Genomic DNA, 20,116 nt, shown 5'->3' on the forward strand with positions numbered 1-20,116 from the left:
GTCAGTAAAACCTGTGCTGATAATGAACGTGGGTTTGTGCAGTTTGTCAGTTAACAATGGCTCCGTGTAGTAACAGCTGCACTATGTGAAATCACGCACCTGATGGAATTTACCGCTGATTAGATAACCGGCTTTACTGACTAGATGTGCATTAATCTTTGGCCAATATATATCGTGCACCTCTAGTTATGTCGTGTTATATTATATTTAGTGCTGGGCAATGATTAAAATTGTTAACCGCGATTAATCGCATGATTTTTCTGTGATTAATCATGATTAATCTGATTATTATGCACAAATTTCAATAATGAATTCAAAAGTAGTGTATTGTGCACTTTTTTCATTTTAAAGTGCTACTTTATGAACAAAAGTGCAATATTTGGTTTGCAAACACTTTAAAAAAAATAAGGTGTTTTTTACAGCAGTATTCCTTTTACATAGTAGCAGTTAAAATATATCTTGTAAATCTGAATTTATGACATTAATGTAATCAAATTAAATATAAAACTAAAGCTATTTGTCACTGCCAGGACATTAACATTTTTATAGAAAATACTTTATAGTTTGTTATAGAAAAACAATTTATGTCCAGAGCCTTGATCATAACATTATAGCAGGCACCTTCAGATTAGAGACCTGCACTATCGCGGGACACAATACAGTAGATTGTGGCACGGGACACCACTTGACGGGCAGGTAGAGACTCATGTGTGCAGGATACAGGAGAATAAGGGTGTACCCACGCTAGGCAATCTTAATCGTGTCCGAACACGTTTATCCCCCAAAGCCGGGTTCGTTTGAATAGTGCGATCACTCTGTGCCATGCACTGTTCATTTAGCCTGCCCTGGCTTGGTTGGAAAAGGTGGGCCAGAGCATGGTGCACATGTAGTGTCAGAGTGCAGATCTTCTGATACGTGCAGCATGATTGCATGAACATTTCTGAGCGGCAAAAGCGATACATCGGTAAAGCAATATATTGTGAGAGGGACACGTGTTACCGCGTCCCAAACGACTCAAAATAATAAACCACAAAGTTAACAAAACGATGCAATAACTGTGGTGCGTGAGAGTGCTTCTCTGCTGTCTTCATGTGCTATCAGAAACCTTCCTATTTCTCTAGTTCATGTTGGCCAGTAATTATTGCCTAAAGAGTTTGGAGAACACCTGATAAGAGATCAGAGACCATTCCTTCATGGTGCTTCTTCTCTTCAGTTCACCTCACTCATTTTCTATAGGGTTCAGGTCAGAGGACTGGGACGGCCATGGCAGAAGCTTCATTTTGTGCTCAGTGACCCATTTTTGTGTTGATTTTAATATTTGTTTAGAATTATTGTCCTGATGGAAGATCCAGCCACAGCCCATTATAAGATTTCTAACGGTGGCAGTCAGGTTTAGATTTTTTGCCTTTTGATATCTGATTGAATATATTATGCTATGTATCTGAACATGATGTCTAGGACCTCGGGCAGTAAACCAGGCCCACAACATTAAATATCTAGCAGTATATTAAACACTGGACCTGGAGTACTTTTTTTTTTTTTTATCCCTGTTTGTACTAAACCCATCTGGATGGTTTGCTGCTCAAAAGTTTTTTTTTTTTCATCTTTCTTTTTTGTAGCCTGACTATAGAAGCTAGTGCCATTTGAAGTTCCAGTCGTGTCTGACAACTGAAAATTCTGGATTTTGTTTTTGAATGAGCTAGGAGAATTCTTCTTGAAACCATTGTGAATGTGGTGATGTAGGGGATCTTTGAGTATTTTTGTTTTAGGCTTTCCTACCCCAAGAATCAACTAATCTATGCAATTCTCCAGCTATGATCCTTGGAGAGTCTTCAGCCACTCAAACTCTTCTTGTTACCTTGCATTATCTTGAAATAGACACATGTCCTCTTCCTGGCAGATTTGTAACATCTTTAGTTAGAACTGCTTAATTGCCCTGATGGTGGAAATGGGGATTTTCAATGCTTTAACTCTTTTCTTACAGACACTTTTATTTTGTGAAGCTCAACAATCTTGTTCTGCACATCAGAACTATATTCTTTGGTTTTACTTCTTGTGATGGATGATTAAGGGGTATTTGGTCTTTGTGTTCGTCATATTTATAATCCTGTGGAACAGGAAGTCATGGCTGGACAATTTAATGCTCCTAGTCACCCTGGTGTGCTAAAAAAAATGTCAATGGTAATATACTTCAGAGATATTTTACTCAAAATAATTTCAATAATTGTGGCAAACATGCATTGGAGAAAAACAATTATTTCATCATGAGATTTTCTCCCCACTTTCAATTGTTTTACTTTAATGAAAGGTTAGAATTTCTTGAATATTTTTGAATGAAAGATCAAAAGGATAAACAATGCAGATTTATTTTCACATCCACCTTTGCTTATATTCACAAAGGGTGCCAATAATAGTGGAGGGCATATAATATAATTATATTATATTATATTTGAGATGAGATTTTGAGATTGAGATTTTTATCAGTGTTTTAACAAAATAAACAAACACACACAAAAAAAAAAAACTCCAGTGATGGAGAGCATGCTAAATAGCTGAACAGAAAGCTGTAATGTTTTGGACCAACACCATGTCTTTAAGCACCTATTTAAATCACTCTATACTGAGATGTGCTTAAATTGTTTTAATTTCCCTGCTCTTCAAAGGTGTGGAAACGTTCTGGAGCCTGGTTCTTCAAAGCATTGCCGAAGCATATTCGCCCCATTAAGGATTCAATTCTAGATAACAGGAAGCCAGTAATAGAAAGAGGAGAGCTACTGCCAGTGGCCAGGAGTGCACCAATCACCTACACATGGGCTCAAAGCAAAGGTTAGATTCTAATGCTTCTATTCTATTCTATTCTATTCTATTCCATTCTACTCTATATGGAATGCAGAGTTTTAACTGAAGTAAATCTGAATAGCTGAAGCTGATGGTGGGGTTAAAGGAGAAAACAGGATCAAGTTTTTACAAGTTTTGTCTGGGTCTTATCCCATTCCCCTTCTCTCGTATTACTTTTCTTTCTGGTCTTTCCTTAAAGTTGAAGGCAAATATATATTTTACTACAATGCTTGTGTACAATGATTGTGTTCATCTTTTTCTTAATAAAAGTACAAATCTGAGTCACAGTCAGTAGAAGAAACCATTTCAATAGTATACAGTGGCCACAAGATGCAGACTATTCATGATTACATGATGTTAGTGTGAGGGTAAACCCTTTATGTACCCTTTACATAAGTTCCCTACTTACAAAAAGTGTTATATTAAAAGTTTTAAACATATTCAGCACACAGTTAAAAGCCATAGAATAAAAGTGCGCCTGTAGAATGGAAGCTCAGTTATACTAATTAAAAACTATTTTTGCTCAAATATTTTGCATTCAGAATGAAATAATCACAAACCTACTGAACCTTGACCTTTTTCTGTACCCCTAGTAATTATGCCTCAATTGCTGTCAGTTTGCTTAAATTGAATAGAACCTGGAATATTTTGACACAAAAATGTTTAAACACCATCTTATACATAAGATAAGAAAAATCATATTATCAATCACAAAAATTAGTATTTTGCTAGCACATACCCACACTTTTGGTGATTTTATGTTAAGATTTTATACCTCCATACTGTGTCTGTAACTAGGCCATTGTAGCAGCTATCAAAATATACTGGTGAGGCTATAGATCTAAAGGTCAGTTAGCTTATTAAAACACCCCTTACTTTAGATGGGACATCCCATTCTCTGCCAGTGACACTATTAATGAGCAAAGTCATCTTAAGGTCAAAGTCATTTAACCCTTCTCCATATAAACATTCACTCTAACATTCATTTCAGGCTGAAATGCTCCTAGCTTCCAGGCACAGTTCTGCTTAACCTTGCAGAAATGCATTTAAGGTAGGATGAAAAGTTAAATATATGTAAAAAAAATAAACTTTCCATGGCATGAATTAAATGGTCCCATCTGCAGTGTGTGATAAGCTTACTTATCAGAAGAATTAGGCAGTAGAAGAGTCATACAGCATGTGAAGCAATGTCCCATAAGCGCTGTTGTTGTCCCTTAAGGACGCTCAGAGGGCCAACATATCATAATTTTATTACGAATAATAAAATTTGTGGCTCATAAGAGTTTACAGTAACACAATTTCTCATGCATTTCATTATCTCCGACATACAAATAAGATGTTCAGGAACGTTAATCAATTCCACATATGGTGGTGCTTTATAGCGTTACAAAGATGTATTGTAGGAGTGGTTCACTTTGGCAGGCGCACATCTGTTCATATGTTCCTGGACTGCAATTCATATGTGGTTGTTCATGAGTTTTCTTTTCCTTTTTGGTTAAACCAGCCTTAGAACACCAAATGTGGCTTAGTGCCATCCATGTTTGCTTCAGAGCGAGAAGTGTATTAGATGCATTAGTGTCGTAGGGGTGGACACCTTTTCTGACTATCCATTTAAAGGAAGACTGAATAAATGAGATCTGAAAGGCTTTTTTGTGGGACTAACATAGAGTAATACCTCCATACCAGCTTCTGCTATTATTCATGAGCATATCAGAGGTTGTTATTGAATGAAGCTTGATAAAAGCACACGTTGGTTTAAAAACTGACCATTTGATAAAATACACTTTTCTGAGATTTTTGTAGCATTTTAGGTTCAACAATGAATTGTGTTCTTATCAAGAACCAAATTTGACTGTATGCTTGTGTATTTTTCATGTTTGGCTTTTTTATTATTATTATTATTTTATCCAATACTCAGGATTGGTATCAGCTCCGATACTGGCATTTTCTGCCAGATTGGGTATCGGTCAGATGAGACCAATCCAAATCCGACATTTCGCGAATACTCCGACATTTCGCGAATACTATTGTGTTACTGTTAAGGCCCACGAAAGGCACAAAAACATTATAAAGCAACATAAAGTTTTCATACACTATAATTAAAGTGTTCTGAATCTGTTCCATAGTTTAATGTGAGGTACAGATGAATATTTAAGTCATTAAATTCTAAGTTCACATAAAACCTCCGCTGTAGCTGTCTAACATCATCCATTCAGCATTCAAACTGTCGCGTTCGATTATGACAGTCAAAACTATGAAACTCTCTTTAACAGTGCAGAATAGCCGAAATTTAAAACCATTAAATGCAGAATATGAATTTTTTGCTGTTAGAGTGCGTGTATTCAAAATAAACAAAGACCAGGTAGTGTAGTTTGATGACGCCGTGACTGAGTGTGAAATCATAGGAGTTGTCGTCTTCATCCCCACAGCTGATGCAATCCGACAGGACTCGGGCAAAAATCATGTTCATGGATTAGCTAATGATTTATTAATGTAGTAAAATGAAGCAGGGTGAGGCCGAAAGCTATCAAAGCAAAACAAGGCCGCTGAACGAACGTGACACACTTCCTCTCCCTCCGGTCATGCTTATGTGGGGGTGGGGGGAAGCGCTGTTTTAATCATACTATATATGTTTGAAATCTCTTTTGTAATGCTACTCTGTGTGGTCGTCACCCTTCTATTAAAATGCACAACATATTAAAGTGTCTTTGGTGTTTCCATGTCTTCTACAAAACAAAACCAGAAATCAAAGGGTTATGACATCATTGGCAGGTGATACAATGACACTATTGACACGGTACATGTCACCAGATAAAATTGCTTATTTCTCTGGATTCAAACATTCGCTTGAAACATTTGGGATAATGTAAGTAAACAAGTCAGCAAACTATATAACACTGTTCTAAAGGCTCAATAAACTGTCACACAGATTTAATACACAATGTATCAGTATCTGTTCTCTTTGTGCTCTAGACTTTTCTATGCAGAGTGCTGAATGCTGTGACTCTGGGATATTGCATAAAACATTTGCAAGTAAGCACTGTTTCCATCTTACATTTACATTTATTAATTTAGCTGACGCTTTTATCCAAAGCGACTTACAATTGCTATATATGTCAGAGGTCGCACGCCTCTGGAGCAATGTCTTGCTCGGACACATTGGTGTCTCTCAGTGTATTCGAACCTGGGTCTCTCACACCAAAGGCATGTGTCTTATCCACTGCGCCAACACCACCCCCTAAGTCAGAGAGAACTAAATCTTCACTTCCTGATAAACTGACATTAAATATCACTAAGAAAAGTATGAAAAGCCACTGAATATAATAAATTCTGAAATATAAATACTTGCGCTTTGAGTGAGCAGACAAAACACAATAAATGCAGTCTTGCTTTGGGAGGCGAATGAAAGCTGTTTGGAAACGTAGTAGTCGTAGTAGACTGTTCTGTGAGGCAGTTATACAGAAATACTTTGATGACAGACTTTGCTCGGGGACTTCAGAATGACCATGACAACATTTCAGATGCTGTGCAACGAAATTGTTTTGCTGGTTAGTCAGGTCATATTTTGGAGAATATGAGCTAAACGCAGGGATCTTTGTAACGACTGGGTGAAGGAGTGGCAGGAAGCAAGTGCGAGTTTAACACAGTTTAATGAAGACAATGATACAAGACGACAATGAGACACAAAGATGAAGCTGAGAGTAATACACTGTCCAGGATGGTGCAGGTGGGTGAAGTATCCGGATGGCGGAGATGAGTTGGCAGCAGGAGAGGGTGACACAGGAACTGCGGGGAAGCGAGCCGAAGGTAAGTGATGTTGCTTGTTGGTGATATGCGTAGAGTGGACAGGGTTCCGGGGAGACACGGACATCCAACGCAGAAACACACAAGAAAGCAAACATAGGTTACATACATGAAACAATGCTCTCACGAACACAAGACGTTAGACAAGCCAATATATAGGGATGAGTAATGAGTGACAGCTGTTGCTGATGACAATTAGCGGAGATGCCCACAAACTAACACGGTTTACCAACCGTGACATTACCACACCCCCCCCCCCCCTCTAAGAACGCCTCCTGGAGTTCCCAGAAGGGCCTACCTGCTGATTGTAATCATCAATAAAGGGAGTGATCCAGTATGTCCCTAGCAGGTACCCAACTCCTCTCCTCCGGACCGTAACCTTCCCAGTCCACCAAGTACTGGAATCCTCATCCCCTCCGTCTCGAGTCCAGAATACGATTCAGCGAATAAATCGGTTCCCCATCTACGAGACGCGGCGGTGGGGGAACCGGGGTTGGCGGATTAATACGTGAATAAAACACGGGTTTAATTTTGGACACATGGAAGGCGGGATGAATTCTCCTGTACGCTGGATGTAGTTTGAGGCGGACTGTCACTGGACTAATGATCTTGGTGACAGGAAACAGGCCACTAAATTTGGGAGCTAATTTGTTAGAAATGAAGCGGAGAGGAATATTGTTAGTAGAAAGCCACACTTTTTTACCCACGACGTAAACGGGAGGCTTTGACCGGTGGCGATCGCCCTTGGCCTTAGTGCGCTCCCTCATCCGGAGCAGAGTCTCGAGGGGCTCTGGTCCAGGTGCGGTGGCACCTCTGGACAAATGCGTGAGTGGAGTGGACTGCGACTCCAGACTAGTAAAAACCGGTGGCTGGTAACCTAAGCTGCACTGAAACGGAGAGAGGCCCGTGGCTGACACTGGTAACGAATTGTGAGCGTACTCCACCATAGAGAGTTGTTGGCTCCAGGAAGAAGGATTCTTGGAGACTAAACATTGCAACGTTCTCTCTAAATCTTGGTTGGCTCGCTCAGACTGCCCGTTACTCTGGAGATGATAACCCGAAGACAGACTAACTGTCGCTCCTAACAATTTACAAAACTCCTTCCAAAATTTGGATATGAATTGGGATCCCCTGTCAGAAACCACGTCTACCGGGAGGCCATGTAACCGAAAGACGTGATCAAGGACACCTTGTCTCAAGGACCGCTGTCTCCTTGGCTGTAGGTAATTTGGGCAAGGGAATGAAATGTGCCGCCTTCGAGAACCGTTCCACTACGGTCAAAATGACCGTCATGCCATTAGAGGGTGGTAACAAAATCTAGAGCGACATGTGACCAGGGTCGCGAAGGGACAGACAGTGTTTGAAGAAGCCCATCTGGAGGCCGGTTAGATGACTTACCACTGGCGCAAACTGAGCAAGCCAAAACAAAATCGTGGACGTCGCCAGCCATAAGTGGCCACCAGAATCGTTGCTTAACTAAACCCTTGGTTCGGCTTATCCCTGGATGACAAGGAACGTTAGAGCAGTGACCCCACCGAATAACTTCGTACTGTAACTCCTCCGGCACAAATAAACGATTCGGTGGGCATCCGGGCGGAGGCGTTACCCCTTCTAAGGCCATCTTGGCCTTCGATACGACCTCCCATACGAGTGCTGAGACGACTATTTTCTCAGGTAAAATACACTCGGGAGTCACCGGGTGTGCGGAAGGATCAAAAAGACGTGACAAAGAATCGGGTTTGACATTTTTGGAACCCGGGCGGTACGACAGAGTAAAATCAAAACGCCCACCGAGCCTGCCTGGAATTGAGTCTTTTGGCAGTTCTAATGTACTCTAAATTCTTGTGATCGGTCCAAACAATGAAAGGTACCCCTGACCCTTCCAACCAGTGACGCCACTCCTCTAAAGCTAATTTGACAGCCAACAATTCTCTGTTACCAATGTCATAATTGCGTTCAGCAGGAGATAAACGATGTGAGAAAAACGCGCAGGGATGCATCTTATCGTCCGAGGCAGCAGGTTGGGAAAGAACTGCTCCTACCCCCACCTCTGATGCGTCGACCTCCACCACGAACTGCCGTGTGGGATCAGGGGCTACAAGGATGGGAGCCAAAACGAAGCGGCTCTTGAGGTTGGTAAATGCAGTCTCGGCTGCATCCGACCACCTGTACGGAGTACTGGGGGAGGTCAAGGCGGTCAGAGGTGAGACTAGTTGGCTGAAATTACGAATAAAACGTCAATAAAAATTGGCGAACCCCAGAAACCGCTGTAGGGCCTTACGAGAATCTGGAGATGGCCAATCTATCACAGCCTTAACTTTGTCAGGATCCATACGTATTCCCTCGGAGGAGACGATATACCCTAGGAAGGGGACAGACAGTGCATGGAATACGAATTTCTCCACCTTGACGAAAAGCCCATTCTCGAGTAATCTCTAGAGCACTCGTCTGACGTGTTGCACGTTCCTGGAGAAATGAAGAAAAAATCAGTATGTCATCCAGGTAAACATATATAAACTGATCTAGCATGTCTCTCAACACGTCATTAACGAGTGCTTGGGAAACCCCTGGCGAGTTGGAGAGCCCGAACGGCATCACCAAATATTCAAAGTGCCCTCTAGGGGTGTTAAAGGCGGTTTTCCATTCATCCCCTTTCCTGATGCGGACCAAATGATAAGCATTACGTAAATCCAATTTTGTGAATATGGATGCTCCCTGTAACCTCTCGAAAGCTGAAGACTTCAACGGCAAAGGATAGGTGTTCTTTATCGTGATGTTGTTCAGCTCTCTGTAGTCAATACAAGGTCGCAGAGAACCATCCTTCTTACCCACAAAAAAGAATCCCGCCCCCGCTGGAGAAGAGGAAGGGCGGATGAACCTCGTTGCCAAGGAATCAGAAATGTATTTCTCCATGGCCTCCCTCTCTGGAATAGAAAGAGAGTAAAGCTTGCCCTTAGAAGGAGACTTACCTGGAACTAAGTCTATAGCACAATCATAGGGATGATGCGGAGGAAGAGAAGCAGCACGGGACTTGCTTAACGCCTCCTTCAGGTCCAAGTACTCTGCGGGTACGTTTGATAACACCATGGTCTCCTTCTGAAAGACAGAAACAGGCACAACAGGACAAGCAGAAACCAGACAAGACTCATGACAACTTTCACTCCACAAAGTGACTGTGTTGGAACCCCAATCCACTCGTGGATCATGTTTGATCAACCAGGGGTGACCTAAAACAATGGGAGCGACAGGGGAGTCCATGAGATAAAAGGATATGGTTTCACTGTGGTTGCCTGAGGTGAGCAGAGTTATGGGTTTAGTGTAGTGAGTAACGTGTGGCAGTTCCTGGCCATTGAGTGCGGTGACATGGATGGGATGAGACACAGGAAGGACAGGAAGGTTCAAGTGACGTGCAAGGAGAGAGTCAATGAAATTACCTTCGGCCCCAGAGTCCAGAAGGGCATGACAGTCGTGAGTGTGGTTCTCCCACCGCAGTTTTACCGGAAGGAGAGTCGAAGATGTGGTTGAGGACTTCCCGGCGGAGATCCCACCCGATAGTAGCCTTCAAGTCCTTGGGACCTCGGCCGCTCTCCCTCCCTCCGGGAAAGCCGAGCTCTACCCACCTGCAGGGGTTTGTGATCGTAGACGGGACCGGCCATGTTCTCTCGACTCGAGAGGCCCCATTCCGGAGAGACGTAATGGTGTGATGGACTGGCTTGTTTACCCAGGCGATTAATCCGAGCGTTCACCCGGAGTGCCAGGTCGACAATGAGACACAAAGATGAAGCTGAGAGGAATACACTGTCCAGGATGGTGCAGGTGGGTGAAGTATCCGGATGGTGGAGATGAGTTGGCAGCAGGAGAGGGTGACAACTGCGGGGAAGCGAGCCGAAGGTAAGTGATGTTGCTTGTTGGTGATATGCGTAGAGTGGACGGGGTTCTGGGGAGACACGGACATCCAACGCAGAAACACACAAGAAAGCAAATGTGGCAGGATGTACTGAATTCAGTCCCTCCTCCTCATTTTGTTACAATGGCTTTCATCCTTTTTTTTCGGTTTGCGATTGGCCCGTGGTGTTCTTGGTGGCCAATCATGTCAGGAGGAGGAGGTTATAGCTCGAAAGTACCCCCGTAGCAGTGCATGACGCTGGAGGCTCGTGTTGTTTGGGTTCAGCCAGTTTGTGGTGGTGTCGCAGGTGTGTAGAGGTCTATTGTAAATGTTGTACTGTTGCTAGGTTGCTTGTGGTTTATGCGGGATTCCGATTGTTTATAGAATTCCTTGCTGTGTTGCGGCTACCCCATTTTCCATTGGATTGAATGGATTAATGTGTTATTTTGTTGCTGACTCGCGCACTGCGCATTGCCTGCGAGATTGGTGTGTCAGCATGCTGTTGCTCAGGTAAGTGTTCTCCATTTGGGCTATGTGGTTGCCTTATTTGGGTGGTACCTTAATAGAATTATTATTGTGTTTAGGGATAGCCGCTATAGCAAGGAAGTGTTTGCGGCCTGCCTTGGGGCAGCTGCTGCTTTGCTTCGTGCTGTTAATGCACGTCTCGCCTATGTGCGAACTTTGGTTCGCCGAGTCCAAGTTACCGGAGTGAGTTGATCTTTCAAACACTCTGCATCATAGGCCCCCTTGTTTGGCCGATTGAGTATCTGCCCTCAGATTCAGTTATCCACGGATGAATGTGTTTGTTATGTGATTCAATGGTGATCGTTTGAGTGGGTTGTGTCTTTGTTGCTTAACGTTTATATCATTTGTCTCGTTTGTTTGTTTATTTCATTTATCAGCATTACTGTTTTTGTAAAGTTATTTCATTTTTTTATTGTTTTTCATTCATCAGCATTACTGTTTTTGTAAAATTATTAATTTTTTTGTTGTTTTTCATTTATTAGCATTATTGTTGTTTTGCAATGTTAGATTATCATTATTTCATTTTCTTTGTTGTCGTTTGTTTGCTTTGTTAGTATTGTCATTATTGGTAAAGTTATTTTGATTTTGGTTTTTGTGGTGTTAGTTTGATTGATGGTGTGAAATGATGATTTGTAGTTAATTTGGTTTATTTTTGTTTTCTTTGTTATATGTTGAGGAGCTGAGTGCTGACGGTGGGAACGGCGTGCTCGAGGTGGTGGGCCCTCCTTAGTGTGTAGTGTGGGTACCTTCACCGTGTGACCGTTGCTGTGTTGGTGGTGTGTTTGTGCACGCGTGTTGGGGTGGATTGTTTGGATACTCATGCCCGAGTCGCTGGACGCCCACCAGTAAGCCTCAAGCTCGGTTCTCTTATGAGAGTTCTCTCGTACTGCGTCTTAGCTAAGACGCTACAGGAAAAGTCTCTTTTCACGAAATACTGAAGCAAAAAATTATCCTTAATTTAGAATTTTTGTAAAGCGCATTTGCAGCAGTACACAGCCATAGGCGAGACGGCTCGCTCGCTCATTGGCTGCTCTGCAGCAAGTGCACAGCCTATCGAGCGCAGGCTGATGCAATATCAGACCAATAAGGACGCTTCGCGCCCATCACGCCACTTCCCGCCGAAACGGGTGTGGCCCAACCCTATAAAAGGAGCTCGAAAAGGCTGACTCACCTGATTTTTCATCTCTTCAGCGAAGCTCACGCATCGCTGGATCACGAAGGAAGCAAGCGCCGTCTGATAGGCATCTCAGCGGGACGAGCCATTCTGAAGCTGCTGGCCTTCGCTGCCTTCCACTTCCGTTCCTGCTGCGCTCTCCGGCGCCTATATCCTTTATATATCCTTGTGTGTGTTCGCCCTGCGACGCACACTCATAAAAGAGCTGCGTCTTTTTAAAGATGCCCTCATGCGGCTCGTGCAGAGCCCCGCTCTACCGAGCTCGCCGGTTCCCTCAGCTTCACCGGCACGTACGCTCTGCCCAGGCAGACAGTGAGTCAAAAGCAGTAAATGTGTCGCCGGTTCCCTCCGCTTCACCGGCCTCCCCTGCATCGCTTCCCGATGGTCAGCGGCCGCTGTCTGCCGCCGCGTCCTCCGAGGAAGTGGATCTCAGGGCCGCGTTGGAGGAAGAGGACACGTGCTCTCTGCGAGCTTCGGGAAGTGAGGGTTGGGCGAGCTCCGTGGATTTCGCGCCTTCTGCTCAGAGGCCCAGCAGGCGAGCTGATATCGATAAGGAGCTGATGCGAGTGCTCACGCTGGCCGCGGCGAGCCTCGGCCGCGAGTGGTCTGCACCAGCGCCCCCTTCTCGTTCCCGGCTGGATGGTAGCTTTCTCCCGGATGAGCGTCTTCTCCCAGCTCAAAGCACGCCCCTTTTCTTCCTGAGCTTCACGAAGAAGTGGTGAAAGCTTGGAACGCTCCATTCTCGGCGAGAGTTCGTTCATCTGTTTCACCAGCATTCTCCACACTGGACGATGCTAAAAACAGAGGCTACCTGTCACTTCCGCCGGTGGAACAGGCTATAGCAGCGCACCTTTGCCCGCCTTCTGCTGGACGGCGGACTAAGGCGGCGTTGCCATCGAAAGCCTGCCGCATGACGTCATCGCTGCTCGCACGGATCTTCTCTGCTGCTGGGCAGGCTGCGTCTGCGCTACACACCATGGCCACGCTGCAGATTTTCCAGGGCGATCTCCTCCGCAAGCTGGATGAGATGGGACCTGAAGCGATCTGTCTCGCGGATCTGAGGAGTGCTTCGGATCTCTCCCTCCGCGCTACTAAGTCCGCTGCACAGGCCATGGGACGGGTTATGGCTTCCGCTACGGTGGCTGAGAGGCATTTGTGGCTGACGCTTTCCGACACCGCGGAGTCTGAGCGCGCTGCGTTCCTCGACGCGCCGCTGACTCCTGCTGGCCTCTTCGGATTGTCTCTCAACGAGTTTGTGGAGAGATTCGTCAGACAGAAAGCGTCACAGGCGTTCAAGCACTTCCTGCCAAAGCACTCCGGTTCTGCAGCAAGCCGCGCTAGACCGGCCCCGCAAAACTCTCAGTCATGCCCACCGCCTCCAGCTGCGTCATCGCGACAGCGTCAGCAGCGCAGCTCGGGACCCCGTTCTCGCCCTTCCAGCCGTCGCCCCGTGCCACAGGAGCCGCGGCAGAGGATTACGGTGAAGCCGGAAGCCCCGAAGGCATCTTAGCACTGCTAGGAAAGCGCCGGTGTACGAGTTCCACTGCGGACGAGCTCTCACCCAAGCGCGCCGCTGTTGCAGTTCCAAGAATTGTGACTGTCTCAGCGTCTTCTGCAACGCGCAAGCCTGCACGAGTGCCCGCCTGACTGCACACAAAAGCCGTTATCACGGCTACCCAGATATTTCCCGAAAAGAGTGTTATTTCTGGTGTTCCGGCCACGGCCGATGGTGCTATAAATGTAGTAACGATGTCCACTCCTCAGTGCCCATCTCCACATGTAAGCACAGCCCTGCACACAGGGCTCGCGCCTATAAGATCGACTCAGATCGGTCACGCGCACCACATAGTAAACGTGCCCACTCCTCAGTGCCCACAAACACTATGTCACACACGGCGCGTGGTTTCTGTAAAAACGAAACCCGTGCACGTACGCTCTGCCCAGGCAAAGCAGTAAATGTGCACACTTGCAGCCCACAGTTACTCGCAGACATCACGAGTCCCATGGGACCCGCTCAGCCCTCCCTCAATCGGTTAAGCGCCGGGACGGGGTCGAGGAGGAGCGATCTGCCCGCTGTGATCAGCGCGCTCCCCGCCTCAAATGCCACAGGCGTAACGCCCCTGTTACAGCACACCGAAGCGCCGCCATTGCCCAGGCAACAGAGCGCACTTCGCATCCAGCCCTTAGCCATTCATGCAGATGCATGGTCAGCGCTTCCAGGGGTTTCGGATTGGGTGCTAGGCATTATAAAGAGAGGCTACTCGCTACAGTTTTTTCGACGCCCTCCGCGCTTTTTAGTGCACGTCGAAACCACGGTCAAAACAGAAGTAGCACACCTACTTCGGGCCGAAATATCAAAACTGTTGAGCAAAAGGGCTGTAGAGCCTGTGTCTCAAGCTCAAAGCGAGGGGGGCTGTACAGCAGATACTTTCTGGTGCCCAAGAGAGACGGGGGTCTCAGGCCCATACTGGATCTAAGACAGCTGAACAAGGCATTGGTGAAACGCAGTTTCAGAATGCTTACGACCAGGAAGCTCCTCGCGCATATTTGCAGAGGAGACTGGTTCATGTAAATAGATCTGAAGGACGCGTATTTTCAAATACAGATAGCGTCAAATCACAGGCGATATTTGAGATTCGCCTTCGAGGGCCAGGCATACCAGTTCGGCTTGTCCGTAGCTCCTCGTACGTTTACGAGGTGCATGGACACAGCGATCGCTCCTCTCAGACTCAGAGGCATGTGACTGCTGAACTATTTGGACGACTGGCTGATTCTGGCTCAATCACGAGCGGAGCTCGTGGAGCACAGGGCCGTTTTACTCGATCACCTCGAGAGACTCGGTCTCAGTGTCAACTGGGCGAAGAGTTTGCTGAACCCCAGTCAGACGATACTGTTTTTGGGTTTAGCTCTGGACTCACGTTCCATGACGGCGCGGCTGTCACCACAGCGCGTGTTGAGCATGCAGCGCGCGGCGAGTTCTCTCCGCTGCGGCGCAACCGTTTCGCTCAGAGAATGTCAGAGGATGCTGGGTCTCATGGCCTCGGCATCTCCGGTTCTGCAGCTGGGCCTGCTCCGCATGCTCCCCGTGCAGTTCTGGCTGAAAGTGCGGGTATCTGGTCGACTGCGTCTCAAGGTCAATCAGGGCTGCGTTACAGCCCTGAAACCCTGGACAGCAAACGACTGGTACCAATCAGGTGTAAACCTGGGGACTTCCTCGAAAGTGAAGATGGTGTAGACGGACGCCTCCACTTCGGGATGGGGAGCGCTGCTTGAGGGCAGACCGTCCTTTGGCCTGTGGTCAGAACGGGAAAAGCTCCAACATATCAACTGTCTGGAAATGCTGGCAGTGGAGAACGCGCTGACGCGCTTTTGACCCCGAATCAAGGGCCGACACGTCTTAGTCCGTTCGGACAACATGTCTGTGGTGTCCTACATAAATCGCCAGGGCGGTCTCGGGTCCCGAAACCTGTACAGGCTGACGGAACGCCTCCTGGTTTGGGCTCAGCGCAACTTGCGCTCGCTGAGGGCAGTTCATGTGCCTGGGCTACAGAATCTGGGTCCAGACAGGCTGTCCAGAAACCACATTCCCACGGGCGAGTGGTCTCTACACCCGCAAACAGTCCGGCTGTTGTGGGAGAGATTTGGCAGGGCGGAGGTGGACCTCTTCGCGTCCCACGAAAACGCTCACTGGCCCGCGTTCTTTTCCAAGAACGAAAGCGCGCTGTCACGGAGATGGCCGTGCTGCCCGCTTTATGCTTTCCCTCCCGTCTCCCTCCTTCTGCAGGTGATAGAACGGGTGAGAGAAACGAGATGTTCAATACTGCTTGTAGCACCTTTTTGGAAGAACCAACCATGGTTCCCAGATTTGATGCGGTTAGCAGACATCACCCCGTGGCCAGTGCCGTTGAGGAGGCACCTCCTTTCGCAGGCCAGGGGCTCGATTTGGCACCCTCAACCGGAGTTGTGGTCCCTCCATGTGTGGGAGCTCAACGGTTACCCGCTGATCTATCAGTGGGTGTGCTAAATACCATCACTCAGGCTAGAGCTCCGTCGACACTACGGCTGTATGCCTCGAAGTGGTCGGTGTTCTCCAGCTGGTGTACAGCTCGGGGATGTTCACCCCTTAGTTGTGAGGTGACGGAGGTTCTCTCCTTCCTACAGGAGCTGTTGGATAAGGGCAGGGCCCCATCCACGCTCAAAGTTTATGTGGCGGCCATCGCAGCGTTTTCTGAAACAGCGCTCGGTCAGTCAATAGGAAGGAACGATTTGGTCATCCGCTTCCTTAGAGGAGCTAGGAGGCTGAATCCTCCCAGACCTCCGTCAGTCCCTATATGGGACCTCGCGACGGTTTTGGAGGCCATGAGGGGTCCCCCTTTTGAGCCTATCCAATCGATTAGCCTCCAGCATCTGTCGTTCAAGACGGTATTCTTGTTGGCTCTCGCTTCAGTGAAGCGTGTTGGTGACCTGCACGCGCTCTCGGTGAGCCAGCCGTGCTTGGAGTTTGGGCCTAATGACTCAAGGGTCATACTCAAACCTAGGCACGGTTACGTGCCAAAGTCCCTCAACACGCTGTTTCGGGCTCAGGTTATTGCCCTGTCTGCCCTGTCGGTGTCAGGAGAGGATGGAGACAGACCGTCCTTTGGCCTGTGGTCAGAACGTGAAAAGCTCCAACATATCAACTGTCTGGAAATGCTGGCAGTGGAGAACGCGCTGACGCGCTTTTGTCCCCGAATCAAGGGCCGCCACGTCTTAGTCCGTTCGGACAACATGTCTGTGGTGTCCTACATAAATCGCCAGGGCGGTCTCGGGTCCCGAAACCTGTACAGGCTGACGGAACACCTCCTGGTTTGGGCTCAGCGCAACTTGCGCTCGCTGAGGGCAGTTCATGTGCCTGGGCTACAGAATCTGGGTCCAGACAGGCTGTCCAGAAACCACATTCCCATGGGCGAGTTGTCTCTACACCCGCAAACAGTCCGGCTGTTGTGGGAGAGATTTGGCAGGGCGGAGGTGGACCTCTTCGCGTCCCACGAAAACGCTCAGTGCCCCGCGTTCTTTTCCAAGAACGAAAGCGCGCTGTCACGGAGATGGCCGTGCTGCCCCCTTTATGCTTTCCCTCCCGTCTCCCTCCTTCTGCAGGTGGTATTCTTGTTGGCTCTCGCTTCAGTGAAGCGTGTGGGTGACCTGCACGCGCTCTCGGTGAGCCAGTCGTGCTTGGAGTTTGGGCCTAATGACTCAAGGGTCATACTCAAACCTAGGCACGGTTACGTGCCAAAGTCCCTCAACACGCTGTTTCGGGCTCAGGTTATTGCCCTGTCTGCCCTGTCGGTGTCAGGAGAGGATGGAGACTCGAGTCTTCTTTGCCCTGTTAGGGTTTTAAGAGCTTATGTGTCTCGCTCCGCTGTCTTTCGACAGACTGAGCAGCTGTTTGTCTCGTTCAGTGGACGTTCCAAGGGAATGGCTGTTTCGAGACAGACTCTATCCAGATGGATAGTTGACGCCATAGCGTTAGCTTACGCTTCCAGGGGCCTTCAGTGCCCACTGGGCGTCAGAGCACACTCCACGAGGGGCGTCGCCTCGTCGTGGGCGTGGTCTACTGGGATCTCCTTGCAGGATATATGTATGGCGGCAGGTTGGGCCTCGCCGTCTACATTTATCAGGTTCTATAACCTGGAGGTTCCCGCCTTGCAAGCAAGGCTGCTGTCGGTATAGCCGAATCAGGGCCCTGATGGGAAATCTGAGTTCATGAGCGTTATGCGCTGCCGACTGTTATATGAGCAGTATTGCGTAAGACCCGCATTGCCACATTGATCAGGCCTTGCCTCGGCTTTGTGATGTCATATTGCCGCATCTACGGATGTTGCTAGATATGGGACGGAGGGCTTCCCCCCCTTCCTGTCCTGGACTCTCTGTGAGTCCCTCAGGTGACTGTGCACTGTAAATCCTGGGCGTTGCTTCAGGTTTATTGGTGTGTGATCCCTGCGCGCAAGGCGTTTTACATTGGGTTCCCGTAGCGTCTTAGCTAAGACGCAGTACGAGAGAGCTCTTGTAAGAGAACGTACTCGGTTACTAAACGTAACCTCGGTTCTCTCTAGAAGAGCGAACGAGTACTGCGTTCTCTGCCGTGCGTACGATTCACTCTGGTTCGCTTCGGCGATGAAATAAATCAGGTGAGTCAGCCTTTTCAAGCTCCTTTTATAGGTTGGGCCACACCCGTTTCGGCGGGAAGTGGCAAGAAGGGCGCGAAGCCTGCGCTCGATAGGCTGTGCAGTTACCGCAGAACAAGCCAATGAGCGAACGAGCCGTCTCGCCTATGGCTGTGTACTGCTGCAAATGCTCCTTACAAAAATATAAAATTAAGGATAATTTTTTGCTTCAGTATTTCGTGAAAAGAGACTTTTCCCGTAGCTTCTTAGCTAAGACGCAGTACTCGTTCGCTCTTCTAGAGAGAACCGAGGTTACGTTTAGTAACCGAGTATGTTTTGGGTGGATAAGGAGATGAGGCAGCGAGAGAATTGGGGGTATATGAAAAGGAATTCTACTCAACAGTAACATGGCCTGATACACCGGTATGGAAGCTAGAAACAATGGAAGTTGATTTTAAGTTACTTCGAGTCAAAGCAGTAAGTAATAGTACAGACCTGGCAGCGGAATTTTATAGAGATATAGATTTTAAATATAAAGAGTATGTTCAGATTTATACAGATGGATCAAAGGATCCAGAAACAGGAAAGTCTGGATCTGCAGTTTACATTTTTAATCAAAGAGGTGAGATAAGCAGACGAACAACAAATGATGTGTATGAAACAAATGTGTGTATGCAGTTGAATTATACGCTATTATGATAGCATTATAATGGATTGAGGAAAACAAAATTAAAAAAGCTTTGATTGGAAGTGATTCAGTGTCAGCTTTATACAGTCTCATGACTGGTATATCTAATAGCCATCAGGATTTACTGTATTCAATATTGATAATGTACACAAGAATGAAAAATGCTATGAGATTCAACTGACGTGGATTCCTGCTCATATTGGCATTGTGGGTAATGAGAGTGGACAAGTTAGCTAAACAAGCTGTTACAAAGAGAATATGGAAGTAAATATTAAGTTGTCAAAGTCTGAAGGAAAGAGTGTAGTATGGAAAGAAGCCATTAGAGAATGGCAAAATCAGTGGGACAGGGAAACTAAAGGGAGACATTTGTATGCTATTCAAAATAAAGTAGGGGTTGTGAAGAATAGGGGAGGGAATAGAAAAAAGTTATAGTTATGACAAGATTAAGGATAGGTCATAGTAATCTGAATCAAGTTCAAGTTCAAGTTCATTTATTTATATAGCACATTTAAACAGCCGCTAGACAGACCAAAGTGCTTTACAGAACAAGCATATAAAAATAAAAGCAGCAAAACACACATAAGCACATAGAGAACAACTAAGCTAAGATTAATTATAAAATCAAGAAGCAAATGTAAAATAATAAGAACAGTCTAAGAGAAGTAATCAATATGCTAACTAGAATAGATAAGTTTTGACCAGAGACTTAAAGACAGAGAGGTTGGGAGCCGTTCTGATCTCTAGAGGCATGGTGTTCCACAGACGAGGCCCTGTCACCGCAAAAGCACGCTCCCCTCTACGCTTAAGTCTGACACGAGGGACTACCAGCAGCACCTGGTCGTGGGATCTGAGACTTCTGGACGGAATGTACGGATGAATAAGTTCAGAGAGATAAACCGGTGCTAGGCTGTGTAAAGATTTGAAGACAAAGAGAAGAATTTTGAAATCTATTCTCTGCCGGACTGGTAACCAATGTAAAGATCTGAGGATGGGAGAGATATGATCATATTTACGACAATTATGGATGAGTCTGGCCGCAGCATTTTGGACTAACTGAA

At 46.6% G+C, this 20,116-nt stretch overlaps 1 protein-coding gene across 1 annotated transcript in view; it reads left to right on the forward strand.

Annotated features, from left to right (window-relative positions):
- The window catches only part of LOC132140882 (rab effector Noc2-like), a 140,712-nt gene that overhangs the window by 98,831 nt on the left and 21,765 nt on the right, over positions 1 to 20,116 (forward strand). Inside the window, exon 6 of the mRNA XM_059549935.1 lies at positions 2,664 to 2,826. Within this exon, the coding sequence (XP_059405918.1) occupies positions 2,664 to 2,826 (163 nt within the window). The remainder of the gene's footprint in view (positions 1 to 2,663; positions 2,827 to 20,116) is intronic.

The sequence above is a fragment of the Carassius carassius genome, chromosome 5 (assembly GCF_963082965.1).
Source record: "Carassius carassius chromosome 5, fCarCar2.1, whole genome shotgun sequence".
Taxonomy (NCBI): Eukaryota; Metazoa; Chordata; class Actinopteri; order Cypriniformes; family Cyprinidae; genus Carassius; species Carassius carassius.